Raw genomic sequence first — 18,455 nt, forward strand, 5'->3', positions numbered from 1 at the left:
TTACCCCTCTGCCCACCAGCCAGCCCACATTCTGTGTACCTTCATCTCTTAAATCAGGGGCTGGCAAACTCACAGGCTCTAGTCTTAGACACAACTCTGCTCATGCAGCGACAACAGCCACGGTCAATCCACAAACGAATGAGCATAGCCACGTTTCAGTAAAACTGGACACGAACTTAAATTCCATATCCCACAAAGTATTCTTTTCCCCTCAACCATTTAAAAAGGCAACCAACCACCTTAAAGTGTACAAAACAGGTGGTCAGACAGGCTAGTTTGCCAGTCCCTGTGCTGTAGTTACCAGGGAGTTTAACATTCATCCCAACAGATTTGGCTCTATGTTAAATAAGCTGAGACAAAGTTGCTTCCACTGAATGAGTCTCTTTTTATTTTCTTGGTAATCTCTTCCAGTTAACTACTTCCGTTGTAGGTGATGAAATGGGTAAGGCTCCACACTTCAGATGTTGGCACTGCTATGAGCATGGTCTTTCCCTTTATTGCAACTCACAATCAAAACCTTTGATTCTTTTTTATATTCCAGTCCCAGTAGTAGTCTCCACTGTAGAAGTTAATTGATGAGTAGTAGCCTACAACCAGGCTCTAGCTCCTCCAGGAACACTACAGGATGAATTTAACTATGCATTAAACTAAAAGGCATTCTCTCAAATATTTGAGTTTAAATGCATTTTATTTTTAGACAACCTACATGACATGTTTTTCTTAAAAACAATGCCTCCACTCCAAATAAATCACGGTCAAAATAAATGAAGAGCTCAAGATGACATCAGTCCCATTTGTCTTTTAAGTCCTGGTGTTGTGTGGATGACAAGCAGAAGCCAGTTATGATGACAGGTGATAGATCCAAAGTAATTGCCAAATTTGTTACTGTAAAAACAAAAACTATATTAATGTTTTTCAAACGTTACATTGCAAAAATTACATTACCATTAACATAGCCTATATTTCTAGGCTATAGATGTATTCCCCAATTCAATCTGGGCCGCCACAAAGACAGACAGAAAGCGCAGGGATTTTTCTTTTGCATCCTAGTGCAAACCAAAAGAACAACAGTAAATTGTTCAAGGTCTATCAGTGGATGCAGAATACCCTTACCAAATCAGCGGTAGTTCATTTTCCAGAAGGCTGTGGCATGTACCACCCACACCCTGCTCTACCAACAAAAACCTCAGATACTCTCTGAATAACCCCTTTGGTAAGTCATCTTACACTGTTCTAAGTAATCTGTCTATTGTTGACTCTCGATCTTGCTTGTTCAGTATAGCCTTATGTTTATCTTCTTCCTAATTTATACAGAAGCCTATGAAAGCTAGGATAAAGAATGCCTTTGTTTCTATACAGCTTCCAGCAGTTCCTTCCATAGGAGACACTGAGTTATATATATTAGTAAAGCAATTTGCATACCAGTTCAGCAGTCAGCTCTATTTACTTAAAAGCTAGTACTGCACTAAGCTTTCAATGATCAGCTGCCAATTATCAGCAAACCAAAGTGAAAAACACTGATACTGATCCATATGTATACAACAAAACATGATTATGAAGTGAAAGCGAGGCCATATCTAGAGGAAGATCAATGGTGTTCTGTGATCTCCTTCAGCATTCAAACTGTACTTTATTTTTTTGAGACAGCGCCTCACTGTCGCCCAGGCTAGAGTGCAGTGGTGGGATCTCGGCTCACTGCAACCCCCGTCCCAGGTTTAAGTGATTTTCCTGCCTCAGCCCCTAGAATAGCTGGCATTACAAGTGCCCAACGCCATGCCTGGCTAATTTTTGTATTTTTAGCAGAGACAGGGTTTTGCCATATTGGCCAGGCTTGTCTCGAACTCCTAACCTCAGGTGATCCACCCACCTTTGCCTCCCAAAGTGCTGAAATTACAGGTGTGAGCCACCACACCCAGCCTAAACTGTACTTTATTATGCTCCATCTGCACTCAACGTTTTCCACAAACAAGGTCCTAAGCCTTTTTATACCCTAAGAATCTTTTACATATGAAACACAATTCTCTTGATCCCCAAAGAGAAAACTAAATCCATGTTTCAGAATGCTGTAAAACTCATTCTGTGTCACAAAACAATTGGAAATCACATCTAAAATATCTTCATTTTTTTTTACATTACTGATTTTAACCCACTCCCCCTTGTACTTACACATTTTTCCATTTCTAAACCATCCTTAAAGAAAATCATATATGGGGTCACACCATCCTCACGGTAGTCCAATAGAGCAACCATGCCATCTGGATTCATGTTTTCACCAATAAAGAACTTGGGAAGCAAACAAAACACCTAGAATTAGACCATTACATACAAGTACATGCCATTCCCTACAGTACAAGGGAAGGTTTAGAACACCACAAAAATCAGGAGAACTCCAGTACCCAAAAGCACTGATGCCCACTTATTATAAACATCTGTTCACTGGGTTAAGGCACCTTACTAGTGACCTACATAGAAAAATAATGTACAGAGCAATCCAGGAACACCAGGCTTTCTGGAAACCTTTACTCTCTCAGTCCTAAATACAATCCCAAACCCTAGAGCATGCTTGTAAGGGAATATAAGGCTGACAGTGATAGAATATACCATACAGTTTGGAAGTATCTTATGGCCAGGGAATGCATGAAGTTGGAAAATTAGAGGAAAGGGAAAGCCACTGATATTTTCCAAAAGTAGAATTAACAAGCTCAGATATATCAGAAGGAGGACCAGTAGCAATGAGACACATGAGAATTGTAAACAGAAAACAAAGAACACTTAGGTGGTTAAGCAATTCAGGAAAAGAAAAACTGAGAAATGTCATCTGGGAAGCAAATTTTCAATCAAGACGACAGGATTTGGAAACACCTGAGAGCTGGGAAAGCCACTTTCTACACCCTGAATACTAGTATAGAATTGAAGATTAACCAACTTAATTTTTGCTCTTGAAGTTAAAATTGTACAATCCTTTGATCCAAATACTTAAGGTATTTACCTGGTAGTTTTTGAAATTAGCAAGGATGTGCTTGATTTGTTCTGCAGCCCCTGTCATAAAAGGTTTTACTCTTTCTGGTCTCTGTTCTTCAAGTTTGCCTTTGATTCTAAAACAACATTTCATTAACAGGTTGAAGTACTGAATTTTCAGTAAAATCAATTTTTAAAAAATACCCAAGCTTAAAAAAAGACAACACTGAAAAAGGCAACCAGCTGTTAAGACATTACTAGTTCACAGAAGGTATCCTTCAAGAATGTTTACATTTCTTGTTGACCATTTTCAAAGTACTATTCTAATTCTAAACGGAACCAGACTGCAGGCTTCAATATGCTCACATTATAGAAAAGCAACCATTCTTTTCAGTGAACTCATTAATAAAAAGCAAAGACTTTCACAAAAGTATATCCATCCACTGCGAAAGAACCTCAAGAGTTAGCCCATCTTTAAATCCCGTAAGATTCCAGACATCAGCTAGGTACTGCCAATATCACTTACGATTTCATGTAATCTTTGATGTACTTCTTGTAGGCTTCTTTCGTGAAACTTGTTTCCTGCAGGTGATGGTTCATGACAATATCGACACCAGTGATTACTGTGCTTTCGGTACCTTCGCCCTCTGGGCCTTCAGCGGAGGCATTTCCACCAATGAGCGAGTCATCAATGTTACCTTCTGTCCTACTGACCATCTGCATTAAGAAAAAGCAATATAGTTGCAAAAAACACAAACACATCCAAAGCACCTTCCAAGCCAATAGTTCACGGATAAGAAGTATTCTTCGTTCTTGCTGAAAATCAAAAAAGCACTATTTCGGGAATGAAGTTGTGACCCGTGGATTTCTCAAAATGGCCCAACTTAAGAGTTGTCTGTTGGCCGGAACAAAAAATGGGGTCATTAAAAAGTTGGTTCCAGTTGCGGGCCTGTGGTGCGTCTGGCTGATAAGTAGGGACCCGGCGCACACGAAAGGGCTCGGGGCTCCTAAGCGGGAGGCATCGTGTCCTGGACAACCCCGGGAGGAGGATGGGCGCCGAGGCGGCGGGCCTATTTCCAGGATCAGCTCCGCCTCCAGTTTTCTAGAAAAACCCAAGCCCGGAAAGAGCGTCTCCTCCGCCAGGAGGCGGCGGGGAGGATTGCACAACCTCAGGCGGGGGAGCGGCGGAAACCCGAGCCCGCTCGGCCCGGCCTCCCCCACGCGCAGGCCCGACCGACTCACCTTCCCCTCCACCTCCAGGCACAGCCCGTCCGCGATCTCCCGGATCTTGTAGATGTCGGAGAACATCTCATCGTCTGCCGGATACACAGAGCCGCCCGTCACCGAGCGCCCGGCGCCGCCATTTCCCGCATTTCCCGCGCCGGCGGCCGCACGCGGTTTCTGCCTCTCCCGAACGCAACAGAGCCGGCCGCGAGCCCCGGGCACCGATCCCTCCGCGCTCGGCTAAGGCCGCCGGAGTTCCCCGGGCCCGCGACGGCGGCGCCTTCCCCGCCCCCACCCGCACCCCAGATCCCCATGTGCTGCAGTAAGGATAGTGTAGTGAGCACTCACGGCTGATGAGGTCCCGGTAGATAATCATGACGGCGACTGAAGGGAGACGACGGCGGCGCTAGCTTAGCAGGAGCCCGAAACTCGGAGCGAGCGCGGTGCAGCCGGAGCGGCGCTCGGGGGGAGGGGGGAGCGGGCGGAAAAGGCCGACTCAGCCGCTCCCCAACCTCATATAGAGGGCACGTCCCTCTACGTCATCGTCCGCTGCGCCTCCGGAAGAGACGCAGGCGGTGACGTGGCACGAAGAGCCGCGCGGGGGCGGGGCCACAGCGGGGGCGAGTCGGGGAGGTGAGCATCCGGGGACTTGACGGGGAGACACAAGGCTCTGTTCCACTGGGCACGCCAGCAGGTGGGGGGTGGGGGCAGGTAGGTGCGCGCGCAGCGTGGGAGGAGGCCAACTCTTGGGGTGCTCCCTAGCCCTGGGTGGGCGGAGCGGGGGAAGCGGAGTCTAATGGACCCGGCTCCTCCCTACCCCACGGGGCCGCCCGGAGAGGTGCTGGGGGCTGGGTGGGGCTCAGATGAATTAACTTTCGCGCTGCGCCTTGTCCAACCTAGATTCCACCCTTTTCTGGGAACCTGGGAATCGATGTAGGGGAACATGGCATTTAGGGAGAGTCAGGCCCTCTGGCCTGGGGGAGATCTCGGGACTGCCCGAGGGCCTCTGACAACTTTTCACATCTGCCCCGGCGTTTTTCGAACGCCTTTGTGGGGGCACCGCTGAGTCCGGGTAGTGGGACCCGAGTTGTCCAGCTTGGCCCCTGGGGAATAATCGTGGAGGGCGCAGGGTCTGTGGGAAGGGACTTGGAGAGAAGGGAAGATGTCACGGGAGTTTGCACAGGGTTTCCATGTGTTCCAATTTTGTCCCATAATTGAAAGCTTGTGGCATTCTGTGGCGGACAGCTACGGAGCTAGCTCTTCCCTTTACTGTTTCGCACTTGGTCTTGGAAAAGTACGTTGTCACTTTAAAATGAAGTTGAAATTTTATCCCTGGTGCTAGAGGGTCAAACAAACAAAGGGAGTTTCCCACCTGCCCCACCTGTTCTTTGGAGGACTTTACACCGAATAACTAAGTATTAAAACAGAACAGGTCCTGCATGGTAGCTCATACCTGTAATCCCAGAACTTTGGGAGGCAACTACTGAAACCCTGTCTCTACACACACACACACACACACACACACACACACACACACACGCACGCAAATTAAAAATTAACTGGGTGCGGTGGTGCCTGCCTGTAATCCCAGCTATTAGGGAGGCTGAGCTGGGAGGATCGCTTAAGCCCAGGAGTTGGAGGTTACACTGAGCTATGATTGCACCACCGCGCTCCAGTCTGGATGACAGAGCAAGACCTTGGCTCAATAACAAAACAAAACTTCAATATTTAGTCATATCCTCACATCTTTGGCATAAGGCAAAGATATATGCTAGTATGAAGTCTGAAAGCTTGTTCCATTTCACAAATATTTTGTGCTCTGTATCCCTTAGAACTAGGATATGCACGAAGATCCTAATTGTGAACAAGTTCGATCCAGTCTTACTCTCATAGAAGTGTTCATTTTGGTAAATCAAAGTATCAGACAATTATAATACATTAACAATTGTTCATAAATCCAATAATATAGCATTCAGCAGAGTAAGAATGCAACCCTTGGGAAAGAGCAGGACACAGGATGGCAGTTGGAATGATGGAAAAGTCAAAATGCAAGAGCCAAGAAATTGACCCGTTTAAGAAGATGGGGGGGACTGGGTGCGGTGGCTCACACCTGTAATCCCGGCACGCGCCGGTAATCCCAGCTACTCGGGAAGCTGAGGCAGGAGAATCGTTTGAACCGGGGAAGCGGAGGTTGCAGTGAGCAGAGATCGTGCCATTGCACTCCAGCCTGGGCAACAAGAGTGAAACCCAGTATCAAAAAAAAAAAAAAAGAAAAAGAAAAAAGAAAAAAAGATGGGGATCTTGGATGGAAAACTCCAGAGGACATTGGGCAACTGGGAGGAAGCTAAAAATGGGGTGAAAGGGGAAAAAAAAGAAGATGGGGGTCTTGGATAGAAAACTCCAGGGGACATTGGGCAACTGGGAGGAAGCTGAAAATGGGATGAAAGGGATCCGAAAATAAATGGATATCTTATGACACATGGTCAGTGAAAGCTCTCTGAAACCTCATTTCTGGAATGTATGAGATGATGATCACACATTAATACTGTGTGAACATATTTTTTTCCAGATTATTACAGTATAATTATTTTCTACCCCCTCCCCCCCGCCCCGCCCAGCCGGAGTCTTCCTCTGTCGCCCAGGCTGGAGTGCAGTGGCGTGATCTTGGCTCACTGCCACCTCTGACTCCTGGGTTCAAGCGATTCTCCTGCCTCAGCCTCCTGAATAGCTAGGATTGCAGGCGCCTGCCATCACTCCCGTGCAATTGTTTTGTATTTTTAGTAGAGACGGGGTTTCACCATGTTGGCCAGGCTGGTCTCAAACTCCTGAGCTCAGGCAATCCGCCCGCCTTGGCCTTCCAAAGTGCTGGGATTAGGGGCGTGAGCCACTGCGCCCGGCAAGTATAATTATTTTCCTCAGTTTTAATATTTCCAAACTACTCGGAAATACTATCATTGACCCATGCAGTACCCTCAAAGATTAGTCTCACCTGTCCAATCTCATATTCAGGTCGAAACATTTCTTCAAGTTTTATAAAAATATAGTCGTGCTGAAAAAAAGTACTGAAGTTAGAGTCAAGGCACCCTAGATTAAAATCTTGCCTTTGGCCGGGTGCGGTGGCTCACGCCTGTAATCCCAGCTCTTTGGGAGGCTGAGGCAGGTGGATCACTTGAGGTCAGGAGTTCGAGACCAGCCTGGCCAACATGGTGAAACCTAGTCGCTACTAAAAATACAATGTTAGCCGAGCCTGGTGGCAGGCGCCTGTAATCCCAGCTACTCAGGAGGCTGAGGCAGGAGAATCGCTTGAACCTGGGAGGCGGAGCTTGCAGTGAGCCGAGATCGCACCACTGCACTCCAGCCTGGGGGACAGAGCGACTCTGTCTCAAACTACAAACAACAACAAAAAGTTTATTGATAAAATTGGGGGTTCTGAAAAGAAAAGGTCTTGAACACCCAACCCCCGAGAATAAACAGACAGTTGAGAAATAATTTAGTGAATAGTGAAAAACTTTATTTAAAATGAAATAAGATAGAATGGAAAAGAAAAATCACATATAAAGGTGAATCACAGTAAAGGTAAGTATTATTTTGTGAAACTTTTATTTTATTATTTTTTGAGACTGAATCTCGCTTTGTTGCCCAGGTTGGAGTGCAGTGGTGCCATCTTGGCTCACTGCAACTTCTGGCTCTCAGGCTCAAGCGATTCTCCTGCCTCAGCCCCCTGAGTAGCTGGGATTGCAGGCACGTGCCACCACTCCCAGGTATGTTTTAGATTTATGTTATGTATGAATGTACTAGATCCCACATATATTTCTTCCTGTGGATATAAGTCAAATGTTTTGAAATCCATTGACTTGGGCAAATTTTCTTTTCGAATATATTACTTGGCATCATAAACTGTTCAATTTCAGCAAATGATTTTTTTTTAATGGCCCCAATATTTTGCAAATACTTATATTTGACTCTAGCTCATTTGGACAGTTTTTGCCAGAAAGAGAAAACAGCCAAGTGGAGATCTGGCATGCTGTGTAGGGGCTGAGAGAAGTGTGATCATTCTGACCCTATATTAGCAGGAAACTGCTCCACAGTCAGGTCTCGGAAGTAAGTTGAGGCAACTGCAGGAGGGCTGCGTGGCGGGAAAGAAATTGCTGAAAACAGGCTGGGTGAGCTGGCTCATACCTGTGATCCCAGCACTTTGGGAAGTGAAGTTGGGCGGATCACTTGAGGTCAGGAGTTTGAGATCAGCCTGCCCAACATGGTGAAACCTCGTCTCTACTAAAAATAATAAAATTAGCCGGGCATTGTGGTAGGCGCCTGTAGTCCCAGCTATTCGGGTGGTTGAGGCCTGAGAATTGCTTGAACCTGGGAGGTGGAGGTTGCAGTGAGTTGAGATTGTGTCACTGCACTCCAGCTTGGGCGACAGAGCGAGACTCTTGTCCCAAAAAAAAAAAAAAGAGATTGCAGAAAATTTATTTTTCTCTCCTCCCTTTTTCACTACTGTCCTTGACTAGTTAAAAAAAAAAAAAAGCCGGCCGGGTGCAGTGGCTCGTGCCTGCAATACTAGCACTTCGGGAGGCACGGTGGGTGGATCACCCGAAGTCAGGAGTTTAAGACCAGCCTGGCCAACATGGTGAGACCCTGTCTCTATTAAAAATACAAAAATTAGCTGGGCGTGATGGCAGGCGCCTGTAATCCCAGCTACTGGGAAGCCTGAGGCAGGAGAATCACTTGAACCTGGGAGGCGGAGGTTGCAGTGAGCCTAGATCATGCCACTGTGCTCCAGCCTGGACAGGCCAAGGTGGGAAGCTCACTTCAGGCAGAGTTTGAGACCAGTCTGGGCAACATAGCGAGACCCCACCTCTATGGGGGAAAAAAAAAAAAAACGTTGAAAACACCTCAGCCAGGCATGGTGGCTCACGCCTGTATACAATCCCAGCACTTTGGGAGGCCGAGGTGGGCGGATCACGAGGCCAGGAAATCGAGACCATCCTGACTAACATGGTGAAACCCCTTCTCTACTAAAAATACAAAAAATTAGCTGGGTGCAGTGGCGGGCGCCTGTAGTCCCAGCTACTCGGGAGGCTGAGGCAGGAGAATGGCGTGAACCCGGGAGGCGGAGCTTGCAGTGAGCGGAGATCCGGCCACTGCACTCCAGCCTGGGCGACAGAGCAAGACTGTGTCTCAAAAAAAAAAAAAGAAAGAAAGAAAACACCTCAGTTTTCTCTCCCTCTGAAAAAGAAGCTACTGTCTATAGAAACGAAAGACATAGACTTCGCTCAAACTGCTACTGTCTCCACAGGCCATCCTGGACCATCATGTTTAAAATTACAATCCCTGCCTCTTGGAAATCCCTATGTTTTTGATTTTTTTCCTTTTGAGACAGGATCTCATTATGTTGCCCAGGTTGTGAAGTGGCGCAATTGCAGCTCGTTGCAGCCTCTGCCTCCCTCCTCAGCCTCCCGAGTAGCTGGGACTACAGACATATGCCACCATGCCTGGCTAATTTTTCTATTTTTGGTAAAGTCAGGGTTTCGCCATGTTGCCCATGCTGGTCTTGAACTCCTGGCCTCAAGTGATCCGCCCACCTTGGCCTTTAAAAGTGCTGAGATTACAGGCATGCGCCACCATGCTTGGCTTTTCTTTTATCCCAAATTTTTCTTTATGGGACTAGTCATTAACCAACATGTTCTTTTTCTTTTTCTTTCTTTTTTTTTTTTTTTTGAGATGGAGTTTTGCTCTTGTTGCCTGGGCTGGAGTGCAGTTGCACAATCTTGGCTCACTGAAACTTCCACCTCCCAGGTTCAAGTGATTCTCCTGCCTCAGCCTCCCTAGTAGCTGGGATTAGAGGCATGCGCCACCACACCCGGCTAATTTTGTATTTTTAGTAAAGACAGGGTTTCTGCATGTTGGTCAGGTTGGTCTCGAACTCCTGACCTCAGGTGATCCGCCCGCCTGGACCTCCCAAAGTGCTGACATTACAGGTGTGAGCCACCATGCCTGGCCCCAACATGTTATTTTCTTATACTTACTTTGTTTGCTGTCGGCCCTCTAGACAATGTAAGTGCCATGGAGGTAAAGAGAGTTTTTTGCTCACAGTTGTATTCCCAGTGCATGAAACCATGCCTATGGCCAGGTGCGGTGGCTCATGCCTGTAATCCCAGCACTTTGGGAGGCCAGGGTGGGCAAATCACTTCGGGTCAGGAGTTCGAGACCAGTCTGGCCAACATGGCAAAACCCCGTCTCTAAAAATACAAAAAATTGGCTGAGCCTGGTGGCGTGTACCTGTAATCTCAGCTACTCGGGAGGCTAAGGCACAAGAGTCCCTTGAACCTGGGAAGTGGAGGTTGCAGTGAACCAAGATCATGCCACTGCACTCCCTCCTGGGCGACAGAGTGAGACTCCGTCTCAAAAACAAAACAAAACAAACAACCCTCCCCCCCTGCAAAAAAAAAAAAAAAACATAGAAAAGAGCTCTTCCCTGGGAGGAAGAAAAGTGGCCTAAGACATAGTTAAATCAAAAAAGCAAGTTGTAGAACAGCACAACCTGTACAGCACTCCTTCATTTAACACCCACATACACATGACAAAAACCAATAGACTGCTCTAGATACGTGTATATATTTACAAAAGCAAACATGAGAATCTAGAAGGTTATGCATCAAACTGATAACAGTGGCTAATTCTGGGAGGCAGCTGGGGAAAAGTGAGTGATAAAGGGGAACTATAGCATTAATTGTTAATGCTTGGATATTTGCCCCAATAATGTTTCGAATATCCAAAATATTATTATTCTCACAGATACCAAACATAATAATGCAAATAAAGTATGGGGAAGTATTTATATCATGTATAAACAATATATAAGGAAAATGCACTAAAGAAATAAGCATATATACCTGAAACAAGCTAAGGGAGGGCCATGCATACATTGCTGGCCCCGTGCCGTGGCTCATGCCTGTAATCCCAGCACTTTGGGAGGCTGAGGCAAAAGGATAGCTTGAGCCTAGGGTTTCAAGACCAGCTTGGGCAATGTAGTAAGACCCAGCCTCTACTTTTAAAAATAAATAAATAAATAAATAAATAAATAAATAAATAAATAAATTGTGTGGCTGGGTTTTCTGATCACTTAAGCAGTATGTGAGTGTGTGTGTGTGTGTGTGTGTGTGCGTGCATGAGCACACACACGGGTGAACTAGCTTGATTTTTGAAAAATGGACCTATAAATTGTTTTGCTAAAAATATCAGCAAGTCCTTATTTGGGAGTAGTGAAGAGGAGTTGGGTGAATGCTTGCCAACATGCCGCAGAAGGAAGATAAGTTTTCAAGTGAAGAGCATAGTGAGGTGGGAATTAGAGATAACAGAATTTGGAAAGCGTATTAATTTTTTTTCATTATGCTTTGCCTTGCTTGAAAAATTATTGCTAGCAGCTTTTAGAGTTCTGTGTAGCATAGCTCCCTCAAACATTAAGGAGGCCATTGGTGCAAACCGAAAATACAAATAAGACAGTAAGGTGAAGCCAGGGGTAAGGATGATATCAAAGGATGTGTCATCAAGTCCTGCACAGTTGGCAGAGGTAGACTTCACACAAGGCATTTCTCTCATGGGCCCTCATTATATGATTTAGTCTCAACGAAACCCCTACAGTGAATTTAGTAATGGGTTTCCTATGGCTTATTTCTTTTTTTTTCTTTTCTTTTTGAGATGCAGTCTCGCTCTGTCACCCAGGCTGCAGTGCAGTGGCATGATCTTGGCTCACTGCAACTTTTGCCTCCTGGGTTCAAGCGATTCTCCTACCTCAGCGTCCCAAGTAGCTGGGATTACAGGTGCAAACCACCACACCCAGCTAACTTTTGTATTTTTTAGTAGAGACAGGATTTCACCATGTTGACCAGGTTGGTCTCAAACTCTTGACCTCAGGTGATCTACCCTCCTTGGCCTCCCAAAGTGCTGGCATTACAGGCATGAGCCACCATACCCAGCCTATTTATTTTTTATTTATTTATTTTTTTGAGATGGAGTTTCACTCTTGTTGCCCAGGTTGGAATGCAATGGCATGGTCTCCGCTCACTGCAACCTCTGCCTCTCGGGTTCAAGTGATTCTCCTGTCTCAGCTTCCTGACTAGCTGCGAGTAAACAGGCATGTGCCATCATGCCCAGCTAATTTTTGTTGATCAGGCTGATCTCGACCTCCTGATCTCAGGTGATCCGCCTGCCTCGGCCTCCCAAAGTCCTGGGATTACATATGTGAGCCACCGCACCCGGCCTATTCTTTAAATAAAATAAAAGTAGAGATGGGGTGTCTGGCTATTTTGCCCAGGCTGGTCTCCAAGTCCTGGCCTCATCCTGCCCCCTCTGCCTCCCAAAGCATGGGGATTATAGATGTAAGCCACCACATCTGATCCTACTGGTGCATTTTGAAGGTAGAGACCCTAAGTCAGATTTGCTGATGAATCAATGTGGGGAATGTGGCACAGTTAACCACTCTCTCCCCTCCCCCCTCTCCTTCCCTCCCCTCCCCCCCCCTTTTTTTTGAGAGGGACTTTTGCTCTTGTCCCCCAGGCTGGAGTGCAATGGCAGACTCTCGGCTCATTGCAACCTTCGCCTCCTGGGTTCATGCCGTTCTCCTGCCTCAGCCTCCGGAGTAGCTGGGATTACAGGCGCACACCACCATGCCTGGCTAATTTTTATATTTTTAGTAGAGATGGGGTTTTGCCATATTGGTCAGGCTAGTCTCGAACTCCTGGCCTCAAGTAATCTGCCGGCCTTGGCCTCCCAAAGTGTTGGGATTACAGGCGTGAGCACCGCCCCAGCCCACACCCTTTTGCTTGAGGCACTTTCTTTCTTTCTTTTTTTTGAGACAGAATCTCGCTGTCACCCAAGCTGGAGTGCAGTGGTGCAATCTCGACTCACTGCAAGCTCCGCCTCCCGGGTTCACGCCATTCTCCTGCCTCAGCCTCCCGAGTAGCTGGGACTACAGGTGCCCGCCACCGTGCCCGGCTTTTTTTTTTTTTTTTGGCATTTTTAGTAGAGACGGGTTTTCACTGTGTTAGCCAGAATCGGTGCTTTCTTCTTCCTTTGGAAATATATCCTCTGGTTTCCCTCCTCCCTCACTGGCCTCTCCTCTCAGACTCTTCTGCCAGCTCTACTCCAGGTGCCTTGAAATGCCCCAGACCTCTGTGTGGGGAGTCTTCTATGCCACACCCTTTCTAGATGACATCATCTGGCCCTGGGTTTTCAGTGTGAGTCAATGTGCTGGCGACACCCAGATTCCCACCTCCAGCCCTGATTTCTTCCAAGTGCTCCAGATTCGTAGACTTACTTGCCTACTTGATGTCCCTTCTTGGGTATCAAACAGGCATCTCAAAATTCAACTCTTGGCCCTCTCCCCTGCTCCACACTTCCCCGTCTCAGTAAATGCATATATTCCTGCTGGTTGCATAGGCTTCAAACCTAGGAGTCATCCTTGAATAGACTCTCTTTCTTGCCTGCGTGTTTGAGCTTTCAGCAAGTCCTGTCATTCAGACCATTCACACGTATTGAAAATCCGTCCCTTTCTTGCCGTCTTGGCTGCACATTTTGATGAAGTCGTCACCACTGCTCCCTGGACCTGTGTCCTCACTAACAGTCTTCCTGTTTCCACTGCTGCTGCTCCAGAGTCCATCCATCTCCTCCCTTTTCAGAGAGGCTTCTCTGACCACCCTTTGCAGTGGCTGCTCCACAGCCCCTGCTATTACAGGCTGTCATGCTCTTGTAGGTCTGCTTGTATATTTATCTTTTTCCTGCTTCCACTAGAAGGTAAGCTCCGAGAGGGCAGAGGTTCTGGCTGCCTGGTTCCATGCTGCATTTTCAGAGCCTAGAATAGTGCCTGGCACATGGTACGTGATGAGGAAAATCTCTTTTCTGATGAATGAGCAAAGCAGGGTTAGAATCTGCAGATGCTCTCTGTCTGTCTTGGGAGCTAGAGGAACTCTTACTTTTCATTTTTCCCTCCATGAATCTGCTCCACTGTCCTTTCTGTTTATTGGCTTCCTCAGTGTTTGGTTTACCATGGCGCCATCTTGGTCCCATTTTTCATGTTCTGCTCAGCTCAAAGCAGCCCACGGGCTCAACTCTCAGTGTCCCAGGAAGGGGAAACCCACTTCACTTGGGTCAGGTGTTCATTTTCCATCCTCCCTGTCTCCACCCCAATCAGCAAAGGCTAGTGGCTGGGGGTAAAAGGAAGGTGTCCCTGGCCACCAGCACAAGGGGCCTTTCCAGAGGCAAGCCCATCCCCAGCTCCTCCTGAGTAAGTGCCAGTCACCCAGGCATGGATCCTCTTTCAGGGCCCCCTGACTTGCAAAGCTGAGGACCAGCTTCCTGTCAGTGGTAACCCTCAGTGAGGGCCTTGTCTGAGCAGCCGGCAGCCTCTGTCTGAGACATTTCTACATGGGCACTCGCTAACTTAAAAAAGAGAAGCACTCACCCTTCCCAGGAGGTACTGATGTTAGGAATAGCCAAGAGTGCGGTCTTGGTCTGTACGGAGGTGGTCCTTCCACTCCATAGGGCCCTTCCCAGGATACTGCTGTATCCCGGGGTCTGCTCGTGGTGCCAGCAAGCAGACGTTCCTTGGGAGTCCCCCTCAGCCCTCCTACCCACTGCTGTCCTCTCTCCCTGCCCCCGTCTGTGTAAGGACCCTCTGATATATGTTCACTTAGTAAGCTGTGTGTGTGTAGTGGGGTGTGTTTGCCAGTGATCTGCTCCTTTTCTCTGAAAACTTTAAGGACTTTGTCTTTGATGTTATTGATTCACAAGAATATGTGTAGATGTCAGATTTTCCTCATCTCTCCCCTGTGGCCTCTATGGGTTCTGTCAGTCTGAGGTCTTTCATCTCTCTTTAATTCTGGGAACCTCCACCTCCCGGGTTCAAGTAATTCTCCTGCCTCAGCCTCCTGAGTAGCTGGGATTACAGGCATGCACCACCACACCTGGCTAATTTTGTATTTTTAGTAGAGACGGGTTTCTCCATGCTGGTCAGGCTGGTCTTGAACTCCCAATCTCGGGTGATCTGCCCGCCTCGGCCTCCCAACATGCTGGGATTACAGGCATTAGCCACTGTGCCCGGCCGGTACTTTTTTTTTTTTCTTTCGTAGCAATGGAAGAATGGCCTCTTACACACCCTGGAGTGGAAAGTCCCAGGCACCAAGGCTCCCCACCTGAGAAGCAAGCTCAGGGCTTTCTCTTCATCCTCCCAGGGAGAGCACTGAGAGATGTTGGGGGGTTGGCAGGGGGCATCCCTTGGATTATCATTCTCCAGACTTAGGCTTGGAGGGGAGGGTGGAGAAGTGGATTTCTGGGTCTGGTCCACCTTACCTGTTTTCTCAGCTTCCCACCCACTCAGAGCTCTTGCCCGGATTCTCCCTTTCATTCTGCATATCCCTGCATCTGACTCACCTCAGGTGAGGAGGCAAAGCATCAGTTATCTCAGGCAGCAGCAGCACGAGACTCCCCTCTGATTTTCTCCTTCCCTGGCCACCTCTCCCCACCCCACTCACTCATTCCAAACCTCTGGCCTCCCCAGCGACTCTACATCCTCATCTCCATCTGTTCCCTCTCTCAGTGCTCTGGGTGACGTTGGAGAGGGAAGCCTGGAGCCCTGAGCTAGTCCGGCGTGGAGAGAGGAATGGAAAGCAGTGTCCCATTTGAGGAGGCAAATTTACAGCTGGCTTATGCAATCCTAGCTATTTTTTGTTTGTTTGCTAAATTTTTGATAGTCCCAAGTGTGGTTTGTCTGCCAGTGATCTCAGCACCACCATGGAGCTTGGAAATGCGGCATCCCAACCCCACCGCAGCCCTCCCAAGTCAGACGCTGCTGCTTCACAAGCCCCCCAGGGGATCCACATGCTCATTAAAGTTTCAGGAGTCCAATTCTACAACAAAATATACTTTTATAATTAAGAAAAGGATAGTTTCTTTTAAATGGCAGAAGTTCCCCAATGAGTCAGCTACCTGTATTTCTGGCCTGTCAGGCTAAACACGGGAGACCATTCTGCATAGAATTGTACCTCCCTGAACTACTGTTGGGCCTTAGGGTGAGGATTCATCTTTCCCTTCTCCCCACTATGGAGACAAAATCCTCTTAAACATATCTGGGCCTGGCATCGTGGCTCACGCCTGGAATCCCAACACTTTGGGAGTCTGAGGAGGGTGGATCACCTGAGGTTGGGAGTTCGAGACCAGCCTGACCAACATGGAGAAACCCCATCTCTACTCAAAATACAAAATTAGCTGGGCATGGTGGCACATGCCTGTAATCCTAGCTACTTGGGAGACTGAGGCAGGAGAATCGCTTGAACCCGGGAGGCAGAGGTTGCAGTGAGCCAAGATTGCAACATTGCACTCCAGCCTTGGCAACAAGAGCAAAACTCCATCTCAAAAAACAAACAAACAAACAAACAAAAACATATCTGGCAGTAGGCCAGGCATAGTGGCTCACCCCTGTAATCCCAGCACTTTGGGAGGCTGAGGCAGGTGGATCACTGCAGGTCAGGAGTTTGAGACCAGTCCGGCCAATATGGTGGAACCCCATCTCTACTTAAAATACAAAAATTAGCTGGGCAGGGCGGCACTTGCCTGTAGTCCCAGCTACTTGGGAGGCTGAAGCAGGAGAATTGCTTGAACCCGGGAACTGGAGGTTGCAGTAAGCCGAGATTGCGTCACTACACTCCAGCCTAGGCGATAGAGCAAGACTGTGTCTCAAAACCAACCAACCAACAAACAAGCCAGGCGCGGTAGCTCAAGCCTCTGATCCCAGCACATTGGGAGTCCAGGAGTTCAAAATGAGCCTGGCCAACATGGTGAAACCCATCTCTACTAAAAATACAAAAATTAGCCTGGCATGGTGGTGGGCGCTTGTAATCCCAGCTACTCAGGAGGCTGAGGCAGGAGAATCGCTTGAACCCAGGAGGTGGAGGTTGCAGTGAGCCAAGATTGTGCCACTGCACTCCAGCCTGGGTGACAGAGCAAGACTCCACCTCAAAATAAAGAAATACAAACAAACAAAAAACATATCCAGCAGCAATTTTCAAGAACTCAGATGTGAAAGAAAAAAATTTGGCTGGGTGCAGTGGCTCACGCCTGTAATCCCAGCACTTTGGGAGGCCAAGGTGGGCAGATCACAAGGTCAGGAGTTCAAGACCAGCCTGACCAACATCTTGAAACCCCGTCTCTACTAAAAATACAAAAATTAGCTGGGCGTGGTGGCGCGTGCCTGTAATCCCAGGTGCTCAGGATGCTGAGGCAGGAGAATCGCTCGAACACAGGAGACAGAGGTTGCCGAGATCGCGCCACTGCATTCCAGCCTGGGCAACAGAGCGAGACTGTCTCAAAAAAAAAAAAAAATTAAATCAGCATATTAATTGATGAGGACAAGGACATTTTATTATCATGGGATTGTGGGGACAAATGATTGCTAAAATCATATTTAGCTTTTTAGGGGGGAAGATAATAAGATAGAGGAGAAATGGGTGAAATCAAAGGAAGTGGCAGAGAGAGATTGAAAAAAAAAGCATAACAGGAAATGAGAACAAGAATATGACTAACAATGCCTGAGCCCCACCCACCCGTCCTCAGAGTGAACTCCCTCTCTCAAAGGCTTGTAGGCACCTGCCCCCAAGCTGACTCACCCTGTTCAGTCATCACAGCTCACTGCAGTGATGAAGGCTCAGGTGATCCTTTCACATCAGCCTCTCGAGTAGCTGGGACTACAGGCATGTGCCACCACACCTGGCTAAATTTTTGTGTATATATATATATATAGAGAGAGAGAGAGAGAGAGAGAGAGAGAGATAGAGAGAGAGAGAGACGGAGTCTCGCTCTGTCACCAGGCTGGAGTGTAGTGGCACGATCTAGGCTCACTGCAACCTCCGCCTCCCGGGTTCAAGCGATTCTCCTGCCTCAGCCTCCTGAGTAGCTGGGACTACAGGCGTCTGCCACCACTTCCGGCTAATTTTTGTATTTTTAGTAGAGACAGGGTTTCACCATCTTGGCCAGGCTGGTCTCCTAACTTCAACTGATCCACCCGCCTAACTTCAAGTGATCCACCCGCCTCGGCCTCCCAAAGTGCTGAGATTACAGGCGTGAGTCACCACGCCCAGCCAGCTGCCACCTGCTAGTGTAGACAAATGAATAAACTTAGACAAGCACATGGGCTCCCTCTATACTAGCCTAGAATTTGACACCGAAACCCCATGAGTCTGGGCCACTTCCTCCCACAAGTGTGAATGGAAAATAAATCG

General features: G+C 47.6%; 2 protein-coding genes and 1 non-coding gene across 6 annotated transcripts in view; 1 reads left to right on the forward strand and 2 right to left on the reverse strand.

The window, feature by feature from the left end:
- Positions 1-657: 657 nt before the first annotated feature.
- Positions 658-4,656, reverse strand: TPT1 (tumor protein, translationally-controlled 1). Its single transcript, NM_001266379.1, is given in 6 exon segments — positions 658-885; positions 2,167-2,283; positions 2,990-3,095; positions 3,485-3,675; positions 4,201-4,274; positions 4,531-4,656. Coding segments are annotated over 6 exon segments (519 nt in total). The 5' UTR covers positions 4,559-4,656; the 3' UTR covers positions 658-882.
- Positions 975-1,102, reverse strand: LOC114673615 (small nucleolar RNA SNORA31). The gene has a single exon (XR_003724392.1). It is a non-coding gene; the product is annotated as a small nucleolar RNA SNORA31 (small nucleolar RNA).
- Positions 4,657-4,709: 53 nt separating the features above from the next.
- Positions 4,710-18,455, forward strand: part of SLC25A30 (solute carrier family 25 member 30) — a 78,198-nt gene continuing 64,452 nt past the window's right edge. For 2 of the 4 annotated variants that reach the window (XM_077974326.1, XM_028837281.2), the window contains exons 1-2: positions 4,710-4,815; positions 7,826-7,943. The gene's annotated coding sequence lies outside the window, so the exon portion shown is untranslated. Of the gene's footprint in view, positions 4,894-7,825; positions 7,944-18,455 lie in introns of all 4 variants that reach the window. The other 2 variants (XM_015121015.3, XM_077974325.1) reach the window with 2 other exon arrangements.

Source organism: Macaca mulatta, chromosome 17 (assembly GCF_049350105.2).
Source record: "Macaca mulatta isolate MMU2019108-1 chromosome 17, T2T-MMU8v2.0, whole genome shotgun sequence".
Classification (NCBI taxonomy): Eukaryota; Metazoa; Chordata; class Mammalia; order Primates; family Cercopithecidae; genus Macaca; species Macaca mulatta.